This window comes from Nicotiana tomentosiformis, chromosome 5 (genome assembly GCF_000390325.3).
Source record: "Nicotiana tomentosiformis chromosome 5, ASM39032v3, whole genome shotgun sequence".
Taxonomy (NCBI): domain Eukaryota; kingdom Viridiplantae; phylum Streptophyta; class Magnoliopsida; order Solanales; family Solanaceae; genus Nicotiana; species Nicotiana tomentosiformis.
In genome coordinates, this window is record NC_090816.1 from 123345878 (window position 1) to 123367647 (window position 21770).

At 36.6% G+C, this 21770-nt stretch overlaps 1 protein-coding gene, 1 long non-coding RNA gene and 1 other non-coding gene across 3 annotated transcripts; 1 reads left to right on the forward strand and 2 right to left on the reverse strand.

The window, feature by feature from the left end:
• Positions 1–10465: 10465 nt before the first annotated feature.
• Positions 10466–20552, forward strand: LOC104115325 (WEB family protein At4g27595, chloroplastic-like). The gene is made up of 10 exons (XM_009625922.4): positions 10466–10747; positions 13377–13574; positions 13692–13814; positions 14731–14759; positions 14857–14935; positions 15673–17284; positions 17401–19298; positions 19387–19488; positions 19627–19763; positions 19955–20552. Exons 1-10 carry the CDS (start codon positions 10631–10633, stop codon positions 20190–20192), a joined length of 4533 nt encoding a protein of 1510 aa, XP_009624217.1. The 5' UTR covers positions 10466–10630; the 3' UTR covers positions 20193–20552.
• Positions 20392–21290, reverse strand: LOC117281221 (uncharacterized). Its single transcript, XR_004511838.2, has 2 exons — positions 20690–21290; positions 20392–20606 (listed from the first exon to the last, which is right to left on the reverse strand). It is a non-coding gene; the product is annotated as an uncharacterized lncRNA (long non-coding RNA).
• On the reverse strand, positions 20647–20774 carry LOC117281222 (U6atac minor spliceosomal RNA). Its single transcript, XR_004511839.1, has one exon. It is a non-coding gene; the product is annotated as a U6atac minor spliceosomal RNA (small nuclear RNA).
• Positions 21291–21770: the final 480 nt, after the last annotated feature.

The following is a 21770-nucleotide window of genomic DNA, read 5'->3' on the forward strand; positions in this document are numbered from 1 at the left end:
ACAACGTGTACCTAGTAAGTATCAAGCCTAATCTCGAAGTGGTAGAGATCAATGGCCAACTTTGACACTCACTATGAATCAATAATAAAAATTAAAATAAAACTAGAATATCTAAATCAACATGATTCACAGAATTTACGATAATTTATTTAACCAGCAGAAATAATTAAATTCCTTCAAATACAACAATTCTCAATATATTAATTAAATTCCTTCAATTCCAATAAATTTTCAATTTATCAATTAGTCTCATTTATAGGAATAACAATAATTCCTTAACAAGCAGGAATAATAATTCTTTAAATTTCAAAGATTTTCAATTTATCAATTAGCTTCGCAAGTTGCAATAAACTATTAAAGTATCTTATAATTATTATTATCAAACACCATTTCTGCCGAGGTCGTACGGTCCGATCCAGAATATTGTGTACACTGCCGAAGGACGAGCGGCATGATCCATAGATGCATCTATCCTACCGAGACGTTCGGCCCGATCCACAAGAAATGAGGACATTTTCTTATGTACCTCCGGAATAAGAATATTTATTGTAAAATTTATTCGAAAGGATAACAATTTATTTCAACAAATAATTAATCTAAATAAAAATTAAGCATATGAAAATTTTATCTTTTACTACATTTCATAACAATTCACAATATATATACATCAAATAATTTAATTAATAAAGAATACAATATACAAAAGTAATTCATGCTTTTAGTCCTAAACTACCCGGACTTTAGTATTAATAGTAGCTACACACGGACTCTCATCACCTCATGCGTACGTAGCCCCCGTAATTAGCAACAATTATTTAATTTAATCACCTATGTGGTAAATTTTTCCCTCACAAGATTAGACAAGAGACTTACCTCGTCTTGCTCCAATTTAATTCACTAGTAGGTCTTTTCCTCGATTATCCAACTTCGATTGGCTCGAATCTAACCAACAATAATTCGATACAATCACTAAAATTTATAGGAATCACTTCTATAAGAAAAATATTACATTTTCATTAAACATTTTGAAATTAATTAAAATATTGTCCGTGGGGCTCACGTCTCGGAATCCGGCGAAAGTTACGAAATCCAACAACTCATTCAATTACGAGTCCAATCATACCAATTTCACTCAAATCCGACTCTGAATCGATACCGAAATCTCAAAAATTCGTTTCTAGGAGATTTCTAAAATTTTCCCAAATTTCAATCTCAAAACACTAATTAAACGGTGAAAACAATGATATATTTGTGTTTATAGACCAAATTCAAGTTAGAATCACTTACCCCAATATCTTTTCCTTGAAAATCTATCAAAGATCGCATCTGCTCAAGCTCCAATTTGTTAAAAATGACGAATGGGACGAATACCCTCTTTTATAATTATGCCCAGACAGCCCTCGACCATGGCCTCGATCCTCGGCCTCGATCCTGGCCTCGATCCTGGCTTCGATCATGGCCTCGATCCTCGGCCTCGGTTGTGGCTTCGATCTTGAGTCTCGATCTTGGGTTTGATCTTGGCCCAGAATTTCCAGCAGAAAGGAAAAATTGCAGCAGCTGTTTTAAGTCCAACTTTTGATCCGTTAACCATCCGAAACTCACTCGAGACCCTCGGGACCTGAACCAAATATACCAACAAGTCCTAAAATATCATACGAACTTATTTGAAACCTCAAATCACATAAAACGATGCTAAAACTATGAATTATGCTCCAATTCAAGCTTAATGAAACTTAAAATTACCAACTTCTATATTCGATGTCGAAACCTATCAAATCAACTCCGATTGACCTCAAATTTTGCACACAAGTCATAAATGATATAACGGAGCTATAAAAATTTTCGAAACTGGATTCCGACTCTGGTATCAAAAAGTCAATTCCTCAGTCAAACTTCCAAACTTTAAATTCCTATTTTAGCCATTTCAAGCCTAATTTTACTATGGACTTCCAAATAAAATTCTGATCATGCTCCTAAGTCCAAAATCACCATACAGAGCTGTTGGAATTATCAAAATTCTATTCCGGGGTCGTTTGCATATAATGTTGGCCGAAGTCAAACTTGGCCTTTTAAGGCTAACTTAAGGAATCAAGTGTTCCGGTTTTAACCCGAACACTTCCAAAATCCGAACCAACCATCCCCGCAATTCATAAATCAATAAAAGCACATTCGAGAAATTTTATTTTAGGGAACGTGGTTCTAAAAGTTAAAATGACCGATTTGTTCATTACATTCTCTCCCACTTAAATATACGTTCGTCCTCGAACGTGCTAAGGATTGTTCCTGAGTTGTACAAAATCATTGTTTAGCACCTCGTGCACCTACCCGTGCTACCACACCCAGTCGAACACATTAGCTCGAGCTAATCTGAAGATTCTCCCCTTTATTTTTGGCAAATAAGCCTTAAAACCAAATTCTAACATCCAGAATTTTCCACCATGCTCGTTTTCAACTTATGAACACCATATCAATCACTACACGATGCACCAATACAGGATTACATACCTTGTTGAATTTAAACCATGCACCGCACCATTCACATGTCCATAATAACATACTCGATAACAATAGTCAAAATTCCACGAATCTGGTGTCCACAACACATCTCATGATACATATAAGTCATGTTCCAACTCTCGCAATGCTTTCACGATGGAAGAAATGTGTAGAAATTCATAACCAACTGTCGAGTCGGTAATTTACTGAGTTTCTCATTCTAACAAGGACCATTATCTAATTCTGAGCTAAATAGCGATGTTTATTCTTTAATATACCTTACATAATTCTAATTGCACTGATTTCAGGTCCAATAGTCTCGTCTCACCCAGTATAAACTACACAGGAAATAAGCCGCCTCAAACCCTGACCAAGGTCTCGTATGACGCCAACAATGCGCCAACATGCTACAAATTGGAATGTGATACATAAGGAAAAATGAACTCTGGAAAGAACTACTCAACCCGCGTAACTAATTAGACAACTGAAAATGTGTCATGAACCTTCCTCAGAAAATGGGACAAAACACACCAAATAGAATATAGGGGACTGTACTCAACATCACACTGTTGCGGCGTGCAACTCGATCCAAACAACATACCCGTGGTGGCGTGCCACCCGATCCTCACAAAATGAATCTATAAGGAAATACTTACCGAGCTAGAATGCTCAATACTACAAAACATCCGAATATCGGACACAAGCACGCTAAGTGCATAACACCATAACTGGAAGGACCGACAGCGCCATACGCTACAAAACTCAAGCACAACTAAGGTGCGACATATGATCTGAATCTCGAGAGCCATCTTGCTCACATAACACCATCTCTACGCGGAACCTCAATACATAAGAAATTTATCAAGCTGTTTAACAACTCACACTGCACAATATAGTATTACATGAAATAACCGATGACGAAACGACATCCAACGTCTGAATACTCCTCCATAGGGAGCGCTTATGCTGAAATGAACACGCCCGGCCTGATATAAAGCCTGTATTCATATTTAAATCCACTGATTCTGATCGCACCGTAATAGGCTAATAACCTTTCAAGGATCCATAATAACCCTTTTTCCCATAACACACAAGAACAACCATCATAACCAAAACAAACTTTCATAGTCCACAACCAAATGAACCGAGCGCCCTCCAGGCATAAATTCTCGAATTAGCGATATCGCCACAATCTTCATGCTTGGTTTTTAAATATTTAATCAATCAGGTGACTACTTGTCACACTTATACAATCTCCCCATGGAATATGCTCCCACGACCTTCCGCAGCAGATAAAAAGTATGCACATACATACCACCGACCATACTAATACTGTAAGGAGAATCAATAATCCACAAATCAATACACAAAGCTTCTTACACATAACACTGATCTCATGTGATATTGAAGACAATACCAGCTTGCTTTAAACCTCTAAATCCTTTTTTGCTCGTCCGAGCTTGTGACACTCTTGTCAAAATCGAACTACAACCTCGATCCCCAACTTCCATATTACCATGCCGTTCACTGTACCTAGCATGCCAATACTAGAGAGTACAAGAATTCTATCATAACTCTTGAACCACTAGCAGACCCAACACTTCATCATATAGCAACCTTTTGCTTAACTCAATTCAGGAGAACCATTGCAACACGCGACTGAATTCCCATATTCGCAGGAAATAAACTCCTCAAGCTAAACTACCATAACTCTCTCGGGATCCATCTACACATAACATGCCATAATACTTGAATTCCTCCAAATACAATCAATTACGGCGGCCGTCAAGCCTCGCACGTACCGCCAAAAATCACATGCATAACTCAATGCACTGAAGGAACTGATCATTGCCACCATCATGCCAATTCAACCATTGTTAGCTGACCCATCTTTTTCTCAATTTGTTTTCAACTTACCTTAGAAATTATAATAGTCCCATTCATTACATCACGAATTCAAATCCGCACTCATCCCGAGTGACCTTTTTTCATGAGACCACGTTGTTTCAAAACCCACGAATCATCCCATACTCTTCCTTGTGCGCACTTTTACATTTTCAACTGGTACACCCCTTCTGATACTTCTTTTATGAATCCGAAGTTATTTTCTTCCCCTGTGCATTACATCTACACGAAGAATAAACTCTAAGTCTTCCCAAAGCCTGAACATGAATCGATAAAGTCAAATATGGCACACTTTCCCCCAAATCCTTTGCTCAAATTACAACTGATGTTTTCTTTCCTTAGTTGAAATGACCCACCAATACACCAATAACCAGAAACCTCACAAATAGACAACCATGCAATCCAATTGTAGACGGTTGGGCTCTCCCACTTAGCTTGACGCTACAATTACATAAATTTTGGAATCCACCGAGATTCTTTCTTCATCGTTGACATGATTCTGCACACGTAACTCGTCTTTTTTTTTTTCGAAATCCTTCTATTAACCTTTAATAATCGCTCCGAACTACTAGCCACATTTACATATTAAATCTCTTACCGGGTGGCCAGTAGAATTATTCGCAGAAGCTTCGTCAACACCACGCGACCGCTAACCTGCTCACAGGATATAACCCGCCTGTGAAAATTACATGCCGACATATTCCAACGTCGCTGCATTGGGTGTAATTACTACGAAATCAGTAGATCATCCTGAGTCCGAGCTCATTCACCAGCTGCACCAGTTCGTTCACTCCTCATGGATGTCAACTAAAGGTGCGACAATATTTTCCAATCCAAAGTCATGTTGTATCCTTCTTCATATCAAGAAACTCCCTCCTGTCACACCCAATCTTCCTCAATATAGCAGCCAATATTCCAAATTAAGCCCGTAGACCTAGTCACTATCTACCATGAATCCCAAATCACTCTCAACTTTCCTCAAGACGTGTAGTTATCCTACCCCGTAATCCCATATGCTACATTGCCACTCTCCCACTTTGGTCAAACCCTGTCCTTTAAGCAATTACTCGACTTCTATTTCTCACACTCGGTCTTCTAGGAACTTAACCATCACAAGACACCTCCCACATGTCCTTCCTCATCCTTTGTTGCCCAATTGTTGCCTTAACTTAAAATCTGTCTCTGTAGCACTTGAACCAATAGGTCGTTACCAGCTTTAAACCTCTCAGAAGATCATCCTTATAGAGCCATCAACGCTAGGAACACCGATTCGATCTTGAATCACTGCACACCGCGATTGTTGACAACTGCTTCCCCGATACCAATTCCTAACACCCCACCGTGAAAGCGAGTTGAAGAAAACCATAACACCGGCGAACCTTAACGCATTTAACAAGGCGATAAAACCACATCACAATTAAGAACTCTACCACGCTCAAAAATATCAAGCTTCGTTACTCCATTAACTCCAAACCTGAACATTCATAGTCCGACTGCCTTTTCTCCACTGGACATAAAACCTGGAACCTCTGAATCATGTACTGAGAAAAACTTTTTTCGTTTATTGCCCTGACACCTAGACAGGCATTCTACAATTACATAAACACTGTGCGATAACAACGCACGAATCGTCATAACAATGAATGCCAAATCTCAAAACCTTAGGTAGTACTTATATTGAACTGAAACGACAGAGCGGCCTTCCGCAAGGCGACGACAATAGCCCAATTAATTACGCAAGGAAAAGCATCTTGCACTACATCTGTAGTACCATTAAAATTTCCTCGATCCCCAATTTATAACAAGCGCTTCCCGTCGCATAAGATTGAATAGGAAGGAAATGAAGGCATAAGCCTCAAAGGAATCGAATCGCATAATGAGGAATCAAAAAGAGAAGTATTTCTAACAGCCTTGTAGCCTCTCGAAGATAAGCACGGACGTCTACATACCGATCCAGAAGACTCTACTAGACTTGCTCATGACTCGCGAGACCTAAGTGAACCTAGTGCTCTGATACCATGTTATCACGACTCAATCTCACCTAAAGGTCGTGATGGCGCCGGACACCGTTGTCACGCAAGCCAACAATACAAACTTCACTTAATTACACAATTAGTATTTTTGAAATCAAAATTTCTTTAATGAAACAGCAAGGATATAACTCAAAGAGTAAATGATAAATATTTTTTAACAACTAAATTTCTAAACAATTCATAACTGTTCCCAAAACCCGATGTCACAAGCGCATGAAAATTTACTAAGGAATTAAAAATAAAATACAACATCTGTCCAGAATACAAATTAGACAGAAAAATATAAATAACTCTAAAGGAGACTCTGTTGGCTGCAGATCGTAATATAGAATGCAGCTCACCTAATTTTCTGCATATTTACCACACATTTGCACCCACAAGGCTGCTAGACATATCTGTGCATGTACAATAAAATGTGCAGCAAGTGTAATATGAGTACGTAAACAACGTGTACCCAGTAAGTATCAAGCCTAATCTCGAAGTGGTAGAGACGAGATGGCCGACTTTGACGCTCATCATGTGTCATTAATAAAAATTGAAATAAAATTAGAATATCTAAATCAACATGATTCACAGAATTTATAATAATTTATTTAACCAGCAAAAATAATTAAATTCCTTCAAATACAACAATTCTCAATATATTAAATAAATTCTTTTAATTCCAATAAATTTTTAATTTATCAATTATTCTCATTTACAGGAATAACAATAATTCCTTAACAAGCAGGAATAATAATTCTTTAAATTTTAAAGATTTTTAATTTATCAATTAGCTTCGCAAGCTGCAATAAACTATTAAAGTATTGTGTAATTATTATTATCAAGCACGATTTTTGTCGAGGTCGTACGACCCGATCCAGAATATTGTGTACATTGTCGAGGGACGAGCGGCATGATCCATAGATGTATCTATCCTGCCGAGGCGTTCGGCCCGATCCACAAGAAAGGAGGACATTTTCTTATGTACCTCCGAAATAAGAATATTTATTGTAAAATTTATTCGAGAGGATAACAATTTATTTCAATAATTAATTAATATAAACAAAAATTAAGCATATGAAAATTTCATCTTTTACTACATTTCATAACAATTCACAATATATATACATAAAATAATTTAATTAATAAAGAATACAATCTACAAAAGTAATTCATGCTTTGAGTCCTAAACTACCCAGACTTGAGCATTAATAGTAGCTACGCACGGACTCTCGTCACCTCGTGCGTACGTAGCCCCCGTAATTAGCAACAATTACTTAATTTAATCACCTATGGGGTAAATTTCCCCCTCACAAGATTAGACAAGAGACTTACCTCATCTTGCTCCAATTTAATCCACTAGTAGGCCTTTTCCTCGATTATCCAACTTCAATTGGCTCGAATCTAACCAACAATAATTCGATACAATCATTAAAATTTATAGGAATCACTTCTATAAAAAAAAAATACTATATTTTCATTAAAAATTCCGAAATTAATTAAAAAATCGTCTGTGGGGCCCACGTCTCGGAATACGGCGAAATTTACGAAATCCGACAACCCATTCAATTACAAGTTCAACCATACCAATTTCACTCAAATCCAACTCTGAATTGATACCGAAATCTCAAACAGATCGCCTAATTAAATCTCTAAAAAATTTCCAAATTTTAATCTCAAAACACTAATTAAATGGTGAAAGCAATGATATATTTGTGTTTATAGACCAAATCCAAGTTAGAATCAGTTATCCCAATGTCTTTTCCTTGAAAATCTATCAAATATCGCCTCTGCTCAAGCTCCAATTTGTTAAAAATGGCGAATGGGACGAATGCCCTCTTTTATAATTCTGCCCAGGCAACCCTCGATCATGGCCTCGATCCTCGGCCTCGATCTTGGCCTCGATCCCGACCTCGATCATGGCCTCGATCGTGGCTTCGATCATGGCCTCGATCCTCGGCCTCGATCGTGGCTTCGATCTTGGGTCTCGATCTTGGGCCTCGATCTTAGGTTCGATCTTGGGCTCGATTTTGGCCCAGAAGTTTCAGCATAAAGGAAAAATTATAGCACTTATTTTAAGTCCAACTTTTGATCCGTTAACCATCGGAAACTCACCCGAGATCCTCGGGACCTCAACCAAATATACCAACAAGTCCTAAAATATCATACGAACTTATTTGAAACCTCAAATCACATAAAACGACGCTAAAACCACGAATTATGCTCCAATTCAAGCTTAATGGAAGTTAAAATTCCAACTTCTACATTCGATGTCAAAACCTATCAAATTAACTTCGATTGACCTCAAATTTTGCACACAAGTCATAAATGACATAACCGAGCTATAAAAATTTTCGAAACTGGATTTCCACTCCGATCACAAAAAGTCAATTCCCCCGGTCAAACTTCCAAACTTTAAATTCCTATTTTAGCCATTTCAAGCCTAATTTCACTACGGACTTTCAAATAAAATGCCGATCACGCTCCTAAGTCCAAAATCACCATATGGAGCTGTTGGAATCATCAAAAATCTATTCTGGGGTCGTTTGCACATAATGTTAACCGAAGTCAAACTTGACTTTTTAAGGCTAACTTAAGGAACCAAATGTTCCGATTTCAACCCGAACACTTTCAAATTCAGAACCAACCATCCCCGCAAGTCATAAATCAATAAAAGAACATTCAGGTAGTTTTATTTTAGGGAATGTGATTCTAAAAGTTAAAATGACCGATTGGTTCATTACACTTTCCAAGATCTTTTATTTTAAACTCTTTCTTCAAACAGCCTATTGCTTTTGGAAGTTCCCCAGGAGTTCCAATGATAATTAGATCATCAACATACACAGCGATTATAATAAATTCAGATCCAGACCTTCTTATAAATACATAAGGACAAATTGGATCATTCGTATACCCTTCTTTCAGCAAATACTCACTCAGGCAATTATACCACATTCGCCCTGATTTTTCAATCCATATAAGAATTTTTGAAGCATTATTGAACAAGTTTCCCGAAAACTTTTATTAGTTTTAGAAACTTTTAGCCCTTTAGGGATTTTCATATAAATTTCGTTGTCTAATGTGTCATACAAATAGGTTGTGACAACATCCATTAGACGCATTTCAAGTTTTTCATGGACTGCCAAATTTATAAGATACCTGAAAGTGATCGCATCCACCACAGGAGAATATGTCTCTATATAATCAATGCTAGGTCTTTGCGAAAATCCTTGTGCCACAAGTCGTGCTTTATATCTAACGACTTCATTTTTATCATTTCATTTTCGCACAAAAACTCATTTGTATCCCACTGGCTTTATTCCTTCAGGTGTTCGGACTATACGTCCGAATACTTCATGTTTTTCAAGTGATGCTAATTCTACCTGGATAGCGTCTTTTCATTTTTGCCAATCATTTCTCTGTCTACATTCATTGACAGATCTTGGTTCAAGATCCTTATCTTGTTGCATTATTTCAACAGCAACATTATAAGCAAAAATGTTGTCGACAATAATATTATTTCGTTTCCATCTTTTTACCGTAGAGACATAACTTATTGAAAATTTTTTATTATTATTATTTTCAGGTACCTGGACCTCCTCTGAGGTCTTATCATTTGTTATGTCGCAGGGCTCATTTTGAGCAATTACTTCCATATTATGATCTCCTAGATCATTTGCTCCTTTTCGCTTTCGAGAATTTTTATCTTTGGAATCAATTGGTCTACCACGTTTCGAGTGTGACTTAGACTTATTTGTATTTATAGATTGTTCAACCGAGATATCAATTCGAATAAGAGTATTAGCAGCTGAAATGTGTTACTTAGTCACCCTAGATAGGTTATTGTTGTGGTTGTCGTAATAATACCTTTTTTCTTCTTCTTGGGACCAGTTGGAACGTAACCCATTATAAATAGAAGGTAAGTTGTTGATGAACAGTAAGCGCCAAAATAACCCCATCTAATTACCAACCAACTCCAACTCCAACTCCTAAATTGAATAACGATAATGACAGCAGCGAATATAGCTAAAACCCACTAGTGCGCTCTACTTTTATATTAGCACACAGAAGAGAATTCAGTTATCCACTCCACTCCACTTTCCACTTTCACCTTCTACACACACAACGTCCCTCCCCTCCATTAATATTCTGCTATATGATCTTCTATATTCCAACTCTAGCTATTACCATTGCATTATTACTAAGGATTTGAGATGATGATCAGAGATAAGATTTTCAAATTGCACCGCCACAGGTCTTCTTCTTCTTCGTTTTCTGAGAAATCAGGCCAACGACTCGATTTCTCCTTCTCCAATCTTCACGCTCGTCAGGTATGTGTTTTTGTGTGTGTGTGTGTATATTTTGAGTACCTCGAGGTATAATTTACAGCTTAATATATACGAATTACACTATGTGCAATTAGCACTTGAAACTGATTTTTTTTCTGCTGTCTTATGCTGTTCGATTGGTTTACTGTTTATATGCCTGCTCAAGTTCGGAATTTCTGCTATAATTTGTGATTTTTCTGAGCGTTGAACCAATAAATCAATGTGCGTGTGTTTGTGTGTGTTAATACATGTGTATTTGAGTATCTCGAGGTATAATTTACATTTTGAGTATCTCGAGGTATAATATACAGCTTAATTAGTACGAATTACACTATGTGTTAGCTCTTGATCCTGATGTATGATGCTGTTTAATTGGTTTACTATTTACATACCTGATTACAGTTTGGATTTTCTGTGATAATTTGTCGATTTTATTTTAGTTTGAAGCAAATAAATCAATGTTGTGTGATACATGTTGAATTGTGCTTTTTCGTGTTTGATTCTGGTGTAAGTTACTGTTACAGCTTAATATAGAGTTTGGCAGGGTGTGTATAAAGGAGCAGAAATGCATGTGCACTTTATTCTTATATTTTTCTGCAACAAGATGTGCTTTTATTTGGACATATCTGTTAGGTAGGCTGGAATTTATCTTCTTCTGTATTATTTTATTATAGGAGTATTTCTTATTGTTCCATGTCAGGGGAAGCTATTAGATAACAGTTAATTTGTTGGTTTATCGAAATAATAGTAGGAATTTCTAGAGAGGTGAAACAAAGACTTGTGATATACCAAATAGGGAAATTGTGCAAAGTTCTATGCTCCTCTGTCCCATTTTTATATGGCACATTTTCCTCTTTAGTCCGTCACAAAAGAATGACAAATTTTTATATTTAGAAACAATTTTAACTTTAAATTTTTCATTTTACCGTTAACGAGATAATATATAGCCACACAAATATCTATGGTTTGTTTTAGATCGCAAGTTTCCAAAGTCTTTATTTCTTTCTTAAACTGTGTAAACTCCATGTCCAGTCAACCACTGTCATATACGGTCATATATAGATGTCCATGTAGCTAATGATAAATGTACATGTGCACTTGCAATTTTGTTCACAAGTTTTGGTTCCTCTTCTGCTAATTTAAGTTGTAAAAGTAACTGTAGTCCTTAGAGTTCTTCGCATGCTAAAGTCATCTTTGGCATAGACTAAAACTGAAAGAAACCATATGTTCCAGCTATAGGACTGTTATTTACACATTCAACTTTAGTGGTGTAGGTACTATTGCAAAAGATAAGCATTATACAATTAGTCTACCCCTTGTCAATAGTCACTCAATGTTCCAATACGTAAGAAAAAAATTCACAAGATAATACCAGAGAAGCAACAAGAATTATTATAGTATTTTATTTTGAAAGTGGGGAGTAGCCAGAAGATACAGAAATAACTTCATTTGACCAGATAAAAGATGTCGGAGTACATCTGAGGCATTTTTTTCTCCTATATTACATGGAAAAAGGATAAGGTTTTCTTGAAAGTTGACAGGAGACAGAGAGAAAGAAACACCAGAAAACGTACTTTTGAAAACAACGGAAGTGCCAGTTGCTCCGGAATTGATATAACCAGTCTGTTACTCTGATATCACTAGTAGTAAATGGTTGAACTAGGAAGCACAGTGTAGTATAAACCATATGTACAATGGTACGAATAAATGGCACGTTGGAGGTATATGGAAGAATTAGTTCCTGAACTCAAAAGTGGAAAACAGAAAAAGAGAACATAATACCTTGAGGGATAGTTTGGTACAAGGGATAAGGATAATTATCCATGATAGAATTTGGCATTGTATTTATCTCATATTTGGTTATAGGTATTAGCTAATCTCGGGATAAGTTTTACACTAAAATGGCGGGGGATAGCTAATCCCATGGGATACCTACCCACCCCATGGATATCCTGGTTTATCCCACCATTGTACCAAACGTCCCCTAATAGCATACAAGGAAATAAATATAAACAGTGCAATAGTGCATAAAGATTTCAGGGATAGAAAGTTTGACAATGTGGAAATAGAATAACTAATAGAGGAACCTTCAAAGAATTTAGGTCAAATTAGTCCCATAAACATGCCCTGCCACTTTATATGCCTCTTTCCATGAAACTTGGTGCTACTTATCTCCAATGTGGTTCAATTTCATTGATTTGTCCACACTCTTTATGAATCTAAGAGCTAAACTGTCTTGTCTCATATATTCACTTACTGACCGATATAGACTCTATTTTCCTCTTTTTTCACTTCGTACCTCATTAAATGTTTCAAAAGATCCAATCACTGGTCCTTTAAATTGTTATTTTTTAACATGGAATGGTTTAACATGGGAATGTCTTCTCTGCTTGCAGTATTTGTGACTGAACAGATACTCTTAAGATAATGGCAAGCTACAAAATCCTTTTCTCAAACTGTTTTTACCTGTGGAATGCTTTGTTTTTGAGTTTATATTTCTGTTGCTTGATAAGTGGATTTCAGAGATTAATCATCTAATATTGATGCCTTAATGGCCTCACTATATCATCTTGGCTGAATATTTCACATCTAATTTCAAATTTATCAAAGTTTCTATGGTTTGGTATCTCAGGTACCTAAAGGATGGGACAAACTTTCCATCTCTCTTGTCTCCGTGGAAACAGGGAAAACAGTAAGCAAATCAGGGAAAGCCTCAGTACGAAATGGCAATTGCCAATGGACAGAGACATGGTCGCAGTCTATATGGATTACCCCAGATGATATCTCAAGCCAACAAGAGCAATTCCCTTTTAAGTTTATTGTAACAATGGTCTGACATCTTCCTACATTTCTATCTATTGATATTATTGGTTCAATAAGCTTTAAGCATTTGCTACACTTGACTCTCAGTTTTCATGCTTATAATTTTACCACCTTTCTGTTTCAGGGATCTGCGAGATCTAGCATCCTCGGAGAGGCTGCTGTAAATCCTTCTCACTACAAGGATGCAAAAGCTAATACTCCCGTTTCCTTACCTTTGAAAAAATGTAACTATGCCACAGTTCTACAGGTGAGACCTCTTCTGATGCTTTCAAGTTTGATATTAGCACTTTAAATTGCAAACCATTATCTAGTATATCCTATGATTACCATTTCTTTCCTGCATCCCAGTTCAACATGTTCAGGCATTACTCTTTGTAGACCCATCCTATCGTATTTACCAATATTCCATGCTTCTTTTGCAATAAACCGGTTCATCTTCCTCTACTCAAGTACAAAGGGAAAAAAATTCTTTCCTGTTTTCTTACTGGACAAAAGCAAGCACAAAACAACCTGTTTTTCTTTTAACAAATGAATCAGTCACTACTTTTATCTGTGAGCTTAGCTCAGGAACTGTGTTTATCTACTAGCTTCTCAGATCTTAGTAATCCCCTAGAAAGCTTTTCATTTCATTTGTGCTTAATAATTCTCAAGTAAATAAACTGTAGGTTTGCTTCTCAGTAATACAATGTAATTTGTTTTCTGTTCAATAGTATACTTGTAATTATACAAGCTATATACTGAAAGGATATTAGTTTTATCATTTACTTTGCTCATAAAATTTGAGAGCCCCATCTACTACTTTGCATGCTTATGCGATATTTTACATACTTTGAATGTGAAGTTGAATATGTTATTATTACAAATTACTTAACTTAATAAACGTGATGATCAAAGAAACAATATTGGACAAATTTACTTAACATAATAAATATGTTTCCAGCTTTAACTTCCTCATCTGAACTGCACCAAATTACTCATAATTTGGAGCATCCTAATGTTCATCCCATCCTGAATACTCAAGTCCTTGTCAAAGATTTTCAGTCAATTCCCTTACGTGCTTGGCCTATATTTAATTCAACATGTTAGCTCAAGTACACCTGAGTACATACACTTTCAGCTTTTGGTCTTACCTGCCATTGATTCAGTTTCTTATGTTTCTGCAGCTGGAGATCAAGTGTCTGACAGCACTCAGGTTTGTCCCTAGAAGATAGCAACTTCTAGCTGAGTTTTCCAGATTTCTATTTCTTTTTCGTTATCCATACTTAAAAGAATCAGTTTGGAACTTGTAGGGGGAATGAATTTAAAGACATGCCCATCTACATAGAAGAAGAGAACGTGGAATACAATAACATGGAGATCAAATCAGAGGTATCTAACTATCTAGTCATAAAGATTTATGCATTTGTCAATATCCGTTAGGATATTATATGAGAAAATCTCTTTTTTCAACTAATTTCCAAATATTTGATTATTCACACAATTAAAATTTAACTAGTCTCGTACTTAATATTTGGATAACTACTACTTTTTTATTCACACATTCAGTGCAATTAATAATAGAAAATTAGGCAGTGAGTGGAATTGACCAATAGAATTATAGATTAATACGTCCTGTCTTCGTTTTCAGTGTTAGCCAGGTCTGAGTTTTCATGCAATGCTTTCAGTCGGTAATCTATCTAGAATTGACCAGGCAAAAAGTGTACCATAACCTCTCAGGAAACTTATGCCAGTTACTCAATTACATTTAAAGAGCTAAAAAGTGGCTGCAGTATTGCCTGGAATCTAAATCTTGAATTGAACGCAGCCTTAGTAGCTTAGACATGGACACAGACAGGGATACAGTTACTGCAAATCAAAATTTATGGGACACAACAATAAGTGCTAGTTAGAAATCATAGATATATATCAAACTACTTGAATAATTGAACCCACCGGATGCATATATAGACACAAATATAACAAAGCAAAGTATATTTCTCATTATTATTTTACCCATGTCTTCTCTTGGGGGTCTTGTATTACAAGTATCTATGGTGCATTTATTTGGTTGCTTTATCATCTCCAGCTTCCTATAGAATTTAAGCAATATTATGTTTTCCCAACAGGAAACTGGTTTCCGAGCTCTGAGTTCATCTCATAGCTTTGGCTCTACTGAGGATTCATTGGGCAGAGAAAGTTTTTCCTCCCTAAGTGACTCAAACAGGCCTGTTAATCACATAATTGGCAGACAAGAATCGATTGATTCCAGGAGTAGTGCATCCTGCAGTTCTTACTCTTTTTGTGAGTCGCCCAAATCATACAACTCTCCCTATAATTTAATGAATTCGGGATCAGGAAAGAATGCTCAAAATCAAAAAGATGATTTCAAACAGTTCTCACATGATAACACTGCATCAGTGCAACTTGCTGCTTCCTCTAGAAACTCCTTACAAGCCAAGGATATTACCAGTAAAGAACTAATTGCAGAGGCCTTGATGTGGGAACAAAATGCTCAAAGTTTAAAGACCGACTTGGAAATGTCAAGGAAGGAGTTTTTTGACCAGACACAGCAGATAGCAAACCTTAAGATGGAGCTTTGCTCATTGGGCACCGAACATGGTGGATTGGTGCAAGAAATAAAACACCTGGAGGTCCTTTTACAAGAATCCATGGAAAAGGAAAAAGCAACTGAGAGTTTAATGCTTCAAGTCAAAGATATGGAAAGTTTCCAAAAGATTGTAAAAGAGGAGCTAAGGATTCAGAAAGAATCAAATGACAGTATGGCTTTACAGCTAAGTAAAACTCAAGAATCAAATATTCAATTAGTCGCCATTCTGCAGGAGATGGAAGAAACTGTTGAAAATCAGAAGCTGGAGATTGAGAACCTACGTATAGTAAACCAGAAGAACCCAGAGGACAAGCTTCAACAGTTGCAGGAATCACAGATAAATCTGGAAAACACCACTCTCCATCTGGAAAAAATTATCAGGGAGAAATCTCATGAGATTGAACTCGAGCAAGGTCAAAGAACTCAGGCTTTTTTAGATTGCGAAGAAAAATGGAGCAGTAGGTCAAGAGAACAAGAAGAGGAAATTGCTTATTTGAAGGCAGAGTTATCCAGACTTTTAAGTGCAGAGGGTTCCGAGACGAATAAGGCCAAACCTGCAACTGACTGTGATCTAATGAAGGAAAATGAGACTCTCAAGGAAAAACTTCAGGAACTTGAGAGAGACTGCAAGGAGCTGACAGAAGAAAATCTGGAACTTCTGTACAAACTGAAACCAAAGGGAGCTTCCTCTATCAGTGGTCCCATTTTAAGTTCATCGTCTGTCGAGGGTCAGCTAAGTGAACGATCACCTGGTGGTTCCGAATTTGAAGTAAGTAACGGTGAGCTCCTTTCTTCACCATTTCAAGATGATATGGGGAAGAAGAAAATAATTGCTGAGACAGCTGCCTCCGAAAGTAAGCAGAAAACCTGTGATCAGGAAGAGAACTTAGCTCAAATGGAGTTGCACAAACAAGTTAAGGACAATACTTTGAGGCTTAATGCTGAAATCAACTCATGTTGCTTTGAAGTACAAGAACAAGATCAGAGAACTGAAATTGCTCCAATCCCATCAGAATGTCATCAGGAAGAAAGTTGTCATGGTGGTTTCACTCATGAAAATGTATCCGCAATGTTCCAGAGTTCTGAGTCAGGACGTATTGAAGATGTCTATGCCTTGCTCAATACATTATGTAAGTATCTAGAATGTTTCTCGTGCAACAGGAATACAAGATAAACTGTCCTTTCTTCACTATCAACACTGAGTTTAAAGATGCTATTTGTAATTTAGATCTTTGTGAATGTACAGGTCATACCACTAAGGACGAGCAAGCTGATATGGTGTTGAAAAAACTGCTCCAGTTATTGGGGTGCAGATCGGCCATATGTCTTGATGGTAGTAAACATATCGAGGATGAACCCAAAATAACAGTAAAGGATGCATGTGAAGTCCAAGATGGAGAAAAGGATGACCTTCCAGAGGAAAAAACTCCTTGTTCTTGCTGTCAAAGGCTTGAGGATTCAAATAAGGTGCTAGACGGCAAGGTTCAAAATTTAAGCAGTGATAATTTAGCAAAGAACTCGGAGATACTGGAGCTGAAAACAGACTGTCTGAAAAAGGATGCAGAGATCGAAGCTCTAAGGCACCAGGAGATTGATTTGAGAACTGAAATCTCTGATCTCCAGATGAACAAATGTCAGATGGAGGAAGGAATGGAAAGCGTGCAACAAGAATTTAGTGCCACCTCTAAATCTTTACAAACTTCCACAAATGGTTTGATGTTTCTTGATCAATGTATTTGTGGAGATGTCTCTAAGATGACATTCAAAATGAAATCATTAGAGCTAGAGAGTGATAAATATGAGTTAGAACTTAGTTTGGATGAATTAGAAAAAGAAAATGTAGATCTGTCAGAACGAGTATCAGGGTTGGAAGCTCAACTAAGGCATTTGACTGATGCAATGGAATTGAATCGTTTGGAACTGCAGCATTCAGGTAATCGTGTTGTGAACCTTCAGGACAAGGTCAGAGAATTAGAACATGAAAAGGATTCACAAAAGCTCGATATGAAAGAAAAGTTGCTGGAGATGCAACACCGATGGTTGGATGCTCAAGAAGAGTGCGAGTATCTGAAGAAAGTAAATCCAAAACTCCAAGCGACAACAGAAAGTCTTATGGAAGAGTGTCGTTTGCTTCAAAACTTGAACGCAGAACTAAGGCAACAAAAGTTAAAATTGCATACGAGCCATAATGTTTTGGAAGCAGAACTGAGGAAATCTCAGTATTCTTTCTCCACCTGTTTGAAAAGGATAGAGTCTTTAGAAGCTAACTTTTCATCAGTGCTGGAAGAAATTGAATCAAAAGAGAAGATCCTTAAGTTCAAACTTGATGATCTCCACCTACAGACTAAAGAGCATAGAGAGAAACTTCTTGTAGAAGAGTGCACAGTGCATGAAATATCGGAGAATACTGTCGAAGTTGAAAAGTTGCAAGAACAGGTACAATCCCTCACAGCGCAGATGTCAGATCTTATGAGTGATCTTGGTACTTCCAAAGCCAAGGAGGGAACTTTGGCAGCTAACTGTGAGAAGCTACTGAGGTCAACAGAACATCTTGCATCCAATGAAGCAAAGCTTAAATGCACCATTAATGAGCTTGAGTCAAAACTACTGTCTTCTGAATGTCAAATGCTGCAAATGACTGAAGAGAATTTCAGTCTAAAGATACAACTGCAAACATTACCATTACTTCAGGAGGAAGTATTGAATCTTAAAGGAGCACTATCTAGGATGAAGTTTGAAAGCGAGAGATTACAAGTTACACTGCAGTTGAAATATGAAGATTGTGAAGAGTTGAAGGCAGAGAAGGCGTCATTACTTCAGGAGATCTCTTACATGCAGAAGGCAGTGGCTGAAGCGGAAGAATGCAAATACAAGAAAATTTCACTAGAGGAGAAAGTTCTAAGGTTGGATGGAGACTTAACTGCAAAAGAAGTAATGTGTGCCAAGGTTTCCGAGCTGAAAAATGAGCTTTGCCAGCTTAGAAGAGTAAATAGCCAGTTTCTGAGGAAAATAAAATCCCTTCAATTCGAGAAAGAGGACTGCTTGAAGCAAGTTAAATCCGTCGAGGAAAAATTGATGAGAAAACGATTAGACAACCAAAGAGAGGATGATGTTCCTACTCTAGAGAAGTTGAAGCTTTCAAAGGTTAACCTAGCCACTTCTCTTATTCATAATTTGAAGTCAATACAGTAGGCAATGAATCTGATATTTGTTTTGTTTTCTCAAAAAACAGGCAGCGGAGGAGGACTTCAGCAAGCAGTGCAAAATAATTACACAATCTCCTCAATCAGAGAAATACTTGAGAGTTCAGAAGATTCAAGGCAACTCTCAACAAGTACGTGCTACTAGAACTATCCTCATTCCTTTGTGTGCCAAAGTGTAAATAGTTATTAATTACTTTCTTTTCTGGAAAATGTAGTTAATTAATTTCTTCTCTTTATTAACCTCATGTTATTCCCCCATATTTATTTAGGATGGCAACAAACAAAGCAACTACAAGAGAGATCTTCAAGAGACGGTCGCCAAAAGTGTATCTGCAATCCAATTTCCGGGGGATACAGTAGTTCAGATTTTAGAGAGCAATTGTATCCATGAATCCCATCTAATTTGGTGAGCCTATATAAAAATCTTTTGGTTTGTGTCCTAAGCTTTGTTTGTGTTTCTCCTGATGTTTATTTGTGAATTCTGGAACACCTTTCTGTGTTATCATATCTTCAGGACAACCAAGAGTATATATGATCAAATTTACAAGTTACAATTTAAGATTGAAATCTTAATATTCGAAATGTTTGCATCTTCAGTTTGTCATCCAAAGGAATAGATGGGGATATGCAAAAAATATCTCAGCTTGAAGCTGAGCTGCAAGAAATTCGTGATCGGTACCTGCACATGAGCTTAAAATATGCGGAAGTGGAAGATCAACGCGAGCAACTTGTGATGACTTTGAAATCCATACATGATCAGAAGACAGGTAGAGGATCTTACCTTTCCTCTTTCTGGTCAGCTGGTGCTGATATGACTCTTTTCTCCAGTACATGATGTTCATACACAACTGATTGAATCAAGAATGGGGGTAGAAATAAATTGTCGCCAAAGTATTGGGGGTCATTTTCATTGAACGGACCCCGAGTATACCATAATTTAAAAAACGTGATAATCACCAAAAGATTAGCAGTTGTATAGGTAGTTTATGATCACTTTGGTGAAGGAGTTAAGAGTGTCTTGTAGCAGAGTGCCAAAAATTTCATTTCTGTTGTATGTACATGATCAGTCATAGGTAATTATTCGGATGCATCCTGCAAATTAGGCAATAGGCAATATGATTCATGCTTTGCTTTGGACATTGTTCAAGTCCATTTATGATCCTATTCCAAGAGTAAGTATATTTTTTCTTATGAATATTTCTTCTTTATTTTGTATTCTACTTTTCTCAACTTGACAAACAATTCTAGTCTACTTCCCAAAACGATTACTGAATAGGACGATGAGGGGGAAAAAATTGGGGTAAGAGATCCACCGAAGTGGGAAGCCTTAACTGGATGTGTGGTAACAGGTAAAGCCCGAAGACGATTCCCGGCCCTGTCGGGGGAGATGCCAACCATCTCTCCTTTCTACGAACACAGCCTGTATTTACTTAGCCTCAACATATATAGCAACTAAATCGTCTTTAATTTTTCGGTGTGGGAATCTGCAAAGTTCAATTACTCCACATCAAAAGACTATTATACCCCCATAGATTAGTTTTTCTTTTTTATGTTTTGTCGTTTTCGTTCTCTTTTTAGAGTGGATTTCTATTTGTTTGGATATTGTTTTATTCTTGCAGAACAAAGAAGAAAGAGAAATAGTTGGAAAAGCAGTGCCATTTGTAAGATTTATGTGAGTTTCTTCAATCTTTCGTGACGTTACAAAGCAATACTTCAATTTTACTTTCACGCAAGAAATTCTTAAGTTTAGATCTTTTAGGAAAAGAGTTTGTGTTTTCCATAGAAACATTGGGGCCTACAAATTATCAGGGATGAGACTACCCAACTTCACACTTCTCTTTTAACTAGCTTTGGTTTCCCACGCACTAACAGAAAATCCATTTGTTACTTATCATTTTCATTTCTAGCATACAATATTTGTAAAATATGCAAAAGTCCACAGATTATTTTATACATAAGATGTGACATAAATGTGTGTATTAGCAATATGTAGATAAAGATATCCGAAGTACACTCTTCTAGTAAAACGTCTCACTTATAGTAAGGCATCTTACTTAAAAAATAAGAACAAACGTTTTTATTCAATAAAAATGAAATTCATGATTGCATTATATAGGAGTATTAAAAGTTATAATATTTATTCTAGAAGTTATACGTTTAACTCTAATTATTATTTATTAGAGCTAATAACTCGGTTTTGGTGTCACGCATGTTGGTTTTCCAAAAATTACACAACATAAGGGCACAAATTCAGTTATATTTGCGCAAAAACAAAAATGAACTTACTATTGTACCCCTCATTGGGTAAGATTTATACCCAATCATAGTTCTTCAAAATTACAAAGTGATGTAATTGTCGAGTATATTAATAGAACTAAATTTCTTTATCCAATTAACAAAAAATAGTTTCAAA